The sequence below is a fragment of the Salmo trutta genome, chromosome 19, assembly GCF_901001165.1.
Source record: "Salmo trutta chromosome 19, fSalTru1.1, whole genome shotgun sequence".
NCBI lineage: Eukaryota > Metazoa > Chordata > Actinopteri > Salmoniformes > Salmonidae > Salmo > Salmo trutta.
The window spans coordinates 47,251,309-47,261,967 of record NC_042975.1 but is presented as its reverse complement, the minus strand read 5'-3'; the positions used below and the strand labels follow the sequence as shown (position 1 = coordinate 47,261,967).

The following is a 10,659-nucleotide window of genomic DNA, read 5'->3' as shown; positions in this document are numbered from 1 at the left end:
CCCACTCCGCCATCTGTGCAGTAGAACTATAATTGCCTCTTTGTCCAGGTACAAGGTTTTTTTTTACTGGTGAAACACAGCGACGTTGGTCAAAATCTCCATAGGAGAGCAGCTAGTGCCACCGTACATCACCTTCACCCTCTTTTTAAATATTCACGAGAAGAGCAAGTTCACCGACAGTGTAGTTAGCAGATAAACACAGCAGTTCTTTTTTTTTTCTTCCCCCCCAACACCAGATTTTGTGAAACATGTTCTGCAGCTCTTCCTATTGGATGAATGGCACTAGCATGGCCACATCGAAAATGCTGCTTTGTCCAGCACTGACGAAGGCATCAGTCTGACACATATGCTCCTTTGTGTTTTACTTGTAGCGCCCCTGTGACCATTTGTATTCTTCCTATCACGGATTCAATAGGTAGATTATTTTTGCATCTCTGCCTCATTGGGGTTATTCCTTTTCATGGTACGAGTACCTTTTGAACTCTATACATTTATTCTTCGACACGCCGACCATCCTTTCTTTTACGCCTGAGCGCAAACCCTCATTTTTTTAAATTGTTCATTTTCATTTCACCTTTATTTAAGCAGGTAGGCCAGTTGAGAACAAGTTCTCATTTACAACTGCGACAAAAAAAACAGTTACACATGGGATAAACAAACGTACAGTCAATAACACAATAGAAAATATGTATGCAGTGTGTGCAAATGAAGTAAGGCAATAAATAGGCCATAGTGGCGAAGTAATTACAATTTAGCAATTGACACTGGAGAGATAGATGTGCAGATGAGGATGTGCAGATGAGGATATGCAAGTATAAATACTGGTGTGCAAAAGAGCAGGTACTGTCATGGGGATGAGGTAGGTAGTTGGTTGGATGGGCTATTTACAGATGGGCTGTGTACAGCTGCAGCGATCGGTAAGCTGCTCTGACAGCTGATGCTTGAAGTTAGTGAGGGACATAAGTCTACAACTTCAGTGATTTTTGCAGTTCGTTCCAGTCACTGGCAGCAGAGAACTGGAAGGAAAGGCAGCCAAAGCAGGTGTTGGCTTTGGGGATGACCAGTGAGATATACCTGCTGGAGCGCGTGCTACGGGTGGGTGTTGCTATGGTGACCAGTGAGCTGAGATAAGGTGGAGCTTTACCTAGCAGAAACTTATAGATGACCTGGAGCCAGTGGGTTTGGCGACAAATATGTAGCAAGGACCAGCCAACGAGAGCATACAGGTCGCAATGGTGGGTAGTATATGGGGCTTTGGTGACAAAACGGATGGCACTGTGATAGACTGCATCCAATTTGCTGAGTAGAGTATTGGAGGCTATTTTGTAAATGATGTCACCGAAGTCAAGGATCGGTAGGATAGTCAGTTTTCCGAGGGCATGTTTGGCAGCATGAGCGAAGGAGGCTTTGTTGCGAAATAGGAAGCTGATTCTAGATTTAATTTTGGATTAGAGATGCTTAATATGAGTCTGAAAGGAGAGTTTACAGTCTAGCCAGAGACCTAGGTATTTATAGTTGTCCACAAGTCAGAACCGTCCAGAGTAGCGATGCTTGCCGGGCAGGCGGGTGCAGGCAGCGATTGGTTGAAGAGCATGCATTTAGTTTTACTAGCGTTTAAGAGCAGTTGGAGGCCACAGAAGGACTGTTGTATGGCATTGAAGCTCATTTGGAGGTTTGTTAACAGTGTCCAAAGAAGGGACAGATGTATACAGAATGGTGTCGTCTGCGTAGAGGTGGATCAAAGAATCACCCGCAGCAAGAGCGACATCATTGATATATACAGAGCAAAGAGTCGGCCCGAGAATTGAACCCTGCGGCACCCCCATAGAGACTGCCAGAGATCCGGAAAACAGGCCCTCCGATTTGACCCCCTGAACTCTATCTGAGAAGTAGTTAGTGAACCAGGCGAGGCAGTCATTAGAGAAACCAAGGCTGTTGAGCCTGCCTATAAGAATATGGTGATTGACAGAGTTGAAAGCCTTGGCCAGGTCGATGAAGACGGCTGCACAGTACTGTCTTTTATCGATGGTGGTTTTTTATCGATACTGGCTTTCTACATTGGTAATATCAAACAGCTGGTGTTTTAGAATAAATAAAAGCCATTTATTGTCTAGGGCATATATTTAAGCAATAAGGTCTGAGGGTGTGTGGTATATGGGCAATATACCACGGCAAAGGGATGTTCTTACGTACGACGCAATGCAGAGTGCCTGGATACAGCCCTTAGCCGTGGGACATTGGCAATACACCAAAACCCCGAGGTGCATTAGTGCTATTATAAACTGGTTACCAATGTAATTAGAGCAGTAAAAATAAATGGTTTTGTCCTACCTGCGGTATACGGTCTGATATACCATGGCCTTCAGCCAATCAGCATTCAGGGCTCGATCCACCCAGTTTATAAAAAGGAATAGGTCTATTAATGCTTTACTTTATAACACATTGCTCCACAAGAACTACAGGGCTCTACAATATGACGTCTGTAAATCTCACTAACTCTATTCCCAATTCCCCATCTCTCATGTCTTGTTAAGTCATGAATCCAGATTGCTCAAGTGGTTAGTGATGTTTAGTGCTCTCCAGTTTTTTTCCCTTGTAAAAAGTGAAAATCAATTTAGCTGGTTTGCTTCACTGAAGTGGCCGCTCCACAATATTTCAGGCTACTCCCAGGCTGCCCTTTCCTTGACCTGTGACCTTACAGCCTCGGACCACATGCACACACAGACTTCAGACGGACCACATGCACACACACAGACTTCAGACGGACCACCATGCTCAGGGCCCTCCCCAGCGGCTGACCCCAGACAGGGAGGGAAGCCATGGGCTGGCACAGGGGAGCAGTCCAGGGCTGGATGGTGGAGGAAAGAGGGCAGTGTGTTGTGTTGGGGCTGGTTTTCTCCAACAGAGCAGACTGTTCAGAGGCAGCCATGTGCTCCATTGGATCCCTCTGGGGGAGAGGAATGGCAGCTCTCTAGAGCTTGGTGCTGTTTGTCTTCATTACCCATAAACCTTACATCTCAGGGTCTCACACACGCGCCCGGGGGGATCCAATGGCGAGCGCACACACACACACACACACTTCCCGTCCCTCTCTGTGTTTACCCTAGCCTTGTTCAACCTCTATGGGACAGCAAAACCGGAGTGACGGCCAACATTACTAATGATCTCAATTACCACAGGCAATTATCTGCAAAAGCTGGTGTGCATGACGTGTGTGAGTGTTTGGACTGGAGTGAGGTGATACACGGCGGGGGCGGGTTCAGAAAGACATGTGCCATGATGCCGCTAGTGCTTAGGTGAGAAAATGAGACTGGGTGTCACTATCCCAGCGCCTAACTAGCTGTGTGCAGTGGAAACAACATGTTATTGGCTGCCTCTGTGGACAAAGCCGGCAAACTCGGACTGCATTCAAAAATGGGTGTGAAACAGTCTCCTCTGCAAAGCAGCTGGGGTCTACTCTACCTCTCTACCCCTCTACCCCTCTACCCCTCTACCCCTCTACCCCTCTACCCCTCTACCTCTCTACCTCTCTACCTTGCTTCTATCGCTCTCTCTCGGTCTCGAGCAGGCACACATGCACAGATAATACCGCGGCTACATACTGCTACAGCAACACACTGCAGCAGGTAGGCAGGCATACCCCACTGCAGCCATTTCTCTTATGACCTTAGGACCGAGACAGTGACTCAGATGAATCCTACTTCCTCTGTTCACATGAACAAGAAAGCATATTGTACCCGATAAAAGGTTTCCTTTGAAACATTCCTTCCTCCCCACCTGTCAAAAGACAAGCCAAGGAGCACAACACTACAGTAGGTCTAGATCTTGTCACATACATTCAATACAAGGCCTTCATTCATTCATTCATTCATATAGACATTCACGTTTTTTTTGCCACCTTTGCTCGTATCAAGCCTCCTGCCACATTGTTGGCTAAACACAGCAAGACAGGTTTACCTCCGTATTCACCATATTTGCTGCCATTTGTTTATTGATGTCGTCTGGGTGAGCCCCTCCCCCAGCCTGTGGGCATATCACCCTGGTGACCCCGCCGTGCCTCCCGTCTTGCCTCCCCCCTAGAGCACGACGGAACCAGGCGCTCAGTTGGAACAGAATGAGACTTGCCTGTGAGACAGCTAGTATTTATACAGAGCGCGAGAGACACACAGCCTTCCTCTTAGCAGCCAATCACTCGTCCTGGCACAACACAAGGAAGACAGCGATGCCGCTGTTGGGAAGAACTAGGAGAAGAGATTCGAGGAAGTTCAACCGCTGATAGACAGACGGCCACACACACAGAGAGACAAGAGAATACGCAAACACCAACGCACAAAGAGATTGTTATGTCACACTTATCAAAGGGAACCAACATTCTTGCGCGGGAACATAGAATTCTGAAGCTTTGCCAGAATGTGAGAACTCAGCTACACGATGAATCAAGAACAGAAATCACATCTCTCGCCACATCTCGACAAAATCCAACACACCATCTCATTGCTTATCCATGTTCCAGCCAAACACTCAGCAACATGCCAGTGTTGCCCCTACTCTGACAGACAGTTAGGCCATGGCTCAGTACTCACTGCTTTGGACATGAACAGTGCTGGTGGAGTTGGAGTTCCCCAGAAGGTTCTCTGCCACACACGTGTAATTCCCAGAATCCTCCAGCTTGGCTCTGCTGATCTGGACCCTGGAGTTCTTCCTGTGGCAGAGGGGACACAAACAGCTTAGTCGGGGGAACCAAAATGACATGGAAACATAACCCGTAGCTGGGGACAGAGATATAGAAAGACAAAACAACAGGGATAGAGGCACCTAGCCTAGCAACAGGAACAGGGCGTCTCCGTACAAGCCAGATTGGAGTGGGATAGAAGCCAGTTAGATGCAGTTACTTTCAGCAGGGTAGAATCTGACAGTTATCAAGTGTGTTATAAAAGGGATCCTTGGTTTTATGATGCCTGCTCCCTGTACCAGAAATAAGCACTCACACACCCTCAAAGTGAAGTGATCGTTAAAACACATAGCTGAGAGAAGCTATAGGACACAGGAGTAATGTAGGCTATAGGAACGTAAAGATTTGCGATATGGAACACGGTGTGTGGAATCTAGGTGCCGGCCTATTCATCAACCCAGTAACCAACTTTGATTTTAAAAAGCCCCCCTAGTCTTGAAAACACTTCTATGCCGCAAAGTATACTTTCTGTTATTTCACTAATTAAGGAATTTGCTCATAACCCCCTAGCATAGCACATTATCGTCTCAAAAATAAAATGTTGAAGTCTCTACGTTGATGTTTCACTTTCTAAAATGCTTTTCATCCCGTCAGCTGGTAAAAGCATTAGGAGAAAACTACTGAAGGAGAAATTACTGCCATGCCGCGACTTGTGACATTTATCTGTTTTGTTAATAGTACCACATGCTAAATGTGTTAGGAGCTTCAAGAGATTGTAGATGTACTCACTGGCTGGACTTTATTTTGACCTCTCTGCTTTTCTTGAGCTCACTGCCATCTTTGAACCATTTGTAGGTAGGGCTGGGGTTCCCTGTAGCCTCACATTTGACCATGAGCCTGCTTCCCTCGTCCACCATCAGTGGGTTCCTCATTCGCTTTAACTTTGGGGCAATAGCTAGAAAAGAGACAGAGAAAAATAGTTAAAATTATACATTTTTCTACTGATTGGTGTTCACTATTGAAATGGGTTTAAGACGTGAGAGAGAGAGAGAGAGAGAAACAGAAATACAGAGACACAGAAAGACAAAAAAAGGCACAAAGACAAACATGTCAGGTCACCAAGTGCTCAGCCATCCATCAACACTCTCGTATGGCCAGATGAGGTCACCAGAGCCACTGCCAGCTAAGCCTCTCTCATACCGTTAGACAAAGTCAGTATCGCTGTCAAACAGAATACATTTTACATCGTCTTCAATCAAAGAGGAACTAGTTTCAAGCATTCACAACGGAACCAAAACACACAAAAAAAAAGCTATTTGGAATGATTTGCTCCAACGAACACAACAATAAATAACTTAAACTAATAACAGGACAGGGATGAACTGTTCCCAGCAGGCTCTCAGAATTTCACAATTGCTCTCAGAAAAAAAAATGCAAGAACCAACAACCGGTGCTAAGGCCTCTACGACCATTAAACTATGATCTATTTCTTTCTCTCATCTATATTGTGACATTTTTGTAAGCGATAGATTGACAGAAACAGTGTTACCTAAGATGTAGCTCGATGTGCACTCATGGAGGAGATGCCACCAAAGTTCTTAAATTAACCACTATACACAAGGGGGGATAAAGTATAACACTTTCACACACACACACACACACACACACACACACACACACACACACACACGTTTGTTAACTACCTTTTATCAGGACAGAATGACCATTTTACTACCAATTATAACAACCAAGTACTTATCTTATGTCCATCTCAGCGTAGACAGAAGTAGTTCTGTTAGCTACCTTCTATCACTGGGATGACCTCTGTTCTCCACTGAGCTAAAGCAACCAACTTTGATTTAAAAATGCTAGGGGGTAACGAAGCCGAGTTAGCTGATGAACGCACAACACATGTCCATCAAACGTCCAGGGTTAAACCAAAGATCACATTGTCACGGCCTGTCATTTAGTGACCAGAGACTATTACAGGAGTGCAGCAAGACCGATGCTTGGAGGGTTAGTTAGCTAGTGGCATTTCCATCTAAACAAAAGACCAGTTCAAATAGGATGTCAAATGAAAGCTAAGAGTTGATATTTAAAAAAAGGCATATATGCATTTGAAACATTTTCCATCCTAAAAATGTCTTAAAAAATAAAGACCCCTGCCAACTAATATCAACACATTTTGGGAAAAATGCTTTTCCCTTCTATAAGTTGTAGAAACATTGCCTTGTGCCTTCAAATTCCGTTACCAAAAACCCACATCTCTTTAAGATATTTTCTCATTTAATTTTCCTCATGAGGATATTGAAAGTTCACAGAAGTAACAAGTAAAGGTAGACCTTTCAATTAGTGTTTTTGCTGATATCAAGTTTGTTTATGAATTATTAAGTAATTAAAACTCGTAATTCTGTTGTTACCAAATCTGTAACGGAATTAGAAATAGTAGTTACAAACCACAGTTGGGCCACCTACAGTCCTCCCTTCCACTGGCATACTGTTTTATTTCTGAAAACAGTCTGGACAAACCCTCACTCTCCCTCTTCTCTCTCCACAGTTAATGTCACCTCTCCTGGCTCTTTCTGACACCTACAACCCACCCTCTTTCCATTTACTCTAACAAGCAACCTTACCCACCGAGTACCGACCGACACTAGATATCCATTGAAAAAGAGGTTGAGATTTGGTTCAAAAGTAGTTGAAATTTGGTCATTCCGCCCTGGCCGGACCAAATCTTAACCAATCATAGAGGTCTATGGTTTCACAAGTTTTGACAGTACAGTAGAGAACAGTACATAGAGCACAAGTCCAAACTTCTGAAACATAGACATCTGTGAATGGGTAAGATTTGTTGTTGTCCGGACCAAACAAATGTGGTAGTGTTTGGGGGCTGAGCTCAATACAATAATAGCCAATGTGTAGAATAATACCCAAATATGCAAAAGAAGGATATTGCATATTTCTACCTTTGTGTACCTATTCAGGATACATCACCACGAACAGAATGATATTCATTTCTATAAATTATGCATTTCTATATAGGACAGATCAGGGACCCATGATGTAATTCCTTTAACGTAATTCAGTTAACGGATGTAAATCCACTGTAGTTCAATAAGCAAAATATTTTTTTTCTTTTTTTTCCCCAAACTCAAGGTGTCATGTCATAGCTGACACCTCCGTTCTTTCTGCTGACATCTTTGAATCTTAATTCGGAGGAGATATTTAACTTTGGAGTTTTGGGAAAATGTGGCCGCAAAATAACTGAGGGAGATTTTACCGTCATTCTGTTGCCAAACTTTGCATCTGCACTGTTCTTCCAGTAAATGTGTTTGCGTAAAATGTTCAGTGTAAATTGTTCAAAGTAGTCCTTGTGCATAGGGTTGTATGGTTTGTTCAACTTTGAAATCAACGGTTTTTGATTGGCATGCATTTTAAAGTAAAAAAATCTGAGTCAAAGCGTAATTCCGTTACCATGGAATTACCCCAAGCAAGACAACAGGGTCAGCCCAGCTCTGGGAGGATGGATGGATGGATGGGTAGAGGGAGGGAGGGAGGATGGGCTGTACAGTTGGCCGTCTTCTCCCTCCCTATGGTCTCTGGCCTGCTCTGCTGTCACAGCTGACAGCTGCACTCATGTTAGCTGAGGACTGGGATTGCCCCAGTGTACAGAGGAGAACAGGGGTGAAGGGGAGGGGCTTCACAAGGTGAGGTTGCGATCTTTCTCGCTCATTCTCCCACCTTCTCTTTCAGACACATTATCACAGTAAGTCATCATGAAGTGCCTCAATCTCTAACTCTTGTGAAAATATGCTGTTTATGCAGGGGGGGGGGGATTGGAGCACAATTGGAGGTCTATTTAGAGCCAGTTGGAGCTACATTATGTTTAACAGGGCATCTATCATGGTACAGCTAGGTACAGTGAGGGAAAAAAGTATTTGATCCCCTGCTGATTTTGTACGTTTGCCCACTTACAAAGAAATGATCAGTCTATAATTTTAATGGTAGGTTTATTTGAACAGTGAGAGAATGAATAACAACAAAAAAAATACAGAAAAACGCATGTCAAAAATGTTATAAAGTGACTTGCATTTTAATGAGGGAAATAAGTATTTGACCCCTCTGCAAAACATGACTTAGTACTTGGTGGCAAAACCCTTATTGGCAATCACAGAGGTCAGACGTTTTTTGTAGTTGGCCACCATGTTTACACACATCTCAGGAGGGATTTTGTCCCACTCCTCTTTGCAGATCTTCTCCATGTCATTAAGGTTTCGAGGCTGACGTTTGGCAACTCGAACCTTCAGCTCCCTCCACAGATTTTCTATGGGATTAAGGTCTGGAGACTGGCTAGGCCACTCCAGGACCTTAATGTGCTTCTTCTTGAGCCACTCCTTTGTTGCCTTGGCCGTGTGTTTTGGGTCATTGTCATGCTGGAATACCCATCCGTGACCCATTTTCAATGCCCTGGCTGAGGGAAGGAGGTTCTCACCCAAGATTTGACGGTACATGGCCCCCTCCATCGTCCCTTTGATGCGGTGAAGTTGTCCTGTCCCCTTAACAGAAAAACACCCCAAAGCATAATGTTTCCACCTCCATGTTTGACAGTGGGGATGGTGTTCTTGGGGTCATAGGCAGCATTCCTCCTCCTCCAAACATGGCGAGTTGAGTTGATGCCAAAGAGCTCCATTTTGGTCTCATCTGACCACAACACTTTCACCCAGTTGTCCTCTGAATCATTCAGATATTCATTGGCAAACTTCAGATGGGGATGTATATGTGCTTTCTTGAGCAGGGGGACCTTGCGGGCGCTGCAGGATTTCAGTCCTTCACGGCGTAGTGTGTTACCAATTGTTTTCTTGGTGACTATGGTCCCAGCTGCCTTGAGATCATTGACTAGATCCTCCCGTGTAGTTCTGGGCCGATTCCTCACCGTTCTCATGATCATTGCAACTCCACGAGGTGAGATCTTGCATGGAGCCCCAGGCCGAGGGAGATTGACAGTTCTTTTGTGTTTCTACCATTTGCGAATAATCGCACCAACTGTTGTCACCTTCTCACCAAGCTGCTTGGCGATGGTCTTGTAGCCCATTCCAGCCTTGTGTAGGTCTACAATCTTGTCCCTGACATCCTTGGAGAGCTCTTTGGTCTTGGCCATGGTGGAGAGTTTGGAATCTGATTGATTGCTTCTGTGGACAGGTGTCTTTTAAACAGGTAACAAACTGAGATTAGGAGCTCTCCCTTTAAGAGTGTGCTCCTAATCTCAGCTCGTTACCTGTATAAAAAGACACCTGGGAGCCAGAAATCCATCTGATTGAGAGGGGGTCAAATACTTATTTCCCTCATTAAAATGCAAATCAATTTATAACATTTTTGACATGCATTTTTCTGGATTTTTTTGTTGTTATTCTGTCTCTCACTGTTCAAATAAACCTACCATTGAAATTATAGACTGATAATTTCTTTGTCAGTGGGCAAACGTACAAAATCAGCAGGGGATCAAATACTTTTTTCCCTCACTGTATATAACTGACAGGCATTGATTCTGGTGGTCTTGGTAGGCATGGATAAGTATCTCAAAATGTTGGCTAGGATCGTGGTAAGTATCTCAAATACAACCCATCATGGTAATTGGTGAATTGAGTATAGCTAGCTATAATTCCAATGGTTTGGCTGAAAGTAGGAAAAGAGCAATTTTTACATGGCTAATTTATTGTTAAAAAGGAAACTCATTGAATATATTCTGACGAAGTGGTCAGGGAAAAAGAGAAGTGGTGTAAAGTACTTAAGTAAAAATACTTTAAAGTACTACTTAAGTAGTGTTTTGGGGTATCTGTACTTTTACTTCACTACATTCCTAAAGAAAACAATGTACTTTTTACTCAATATATTTCCCTGACACGCAAAAGCACTCTTTACATTTTGAATGCTTAGTATGACAGGAAAATTGTCCAATTCACATCCCTTGTCACCCTACTGCCTCTGAT

At 44.0% G+C, this 10,659-nt stretch overlaps 1 protein-coding gene across 6 annotated transcripts in view; it reads right to left on the bottom strand.

Moving 5' to 3' along the window:
• Nucleotides 1-10,659, bottom strand: part of LOC115154825 (pro-neuregulin-2, membrane-bound isoform) — a 114,005-nt gene that overhangs the window by 43,606 nt on the left and 59,740 nt on the right. For all 6 annotated transcript variants that reach the window (XM_029701449.1, XM_029701450.1, XM_029701452.1 and 3 more), the window contains exons 2-3: nt 5,462-5,627; nt 4,584-4,702 (exon numbers count right to left, since the gene is read on the bottom strand). In XM_029701449.1, the coding sequence (XP_029557309.1) occupies nt 4,584-4,702; nt 5,462-5,627 (285 nt within the window). The remainder of the gene's footprint in view (nt 1-4,583; nt 4,703-5,461; nt 5,628-10,659) is intronic.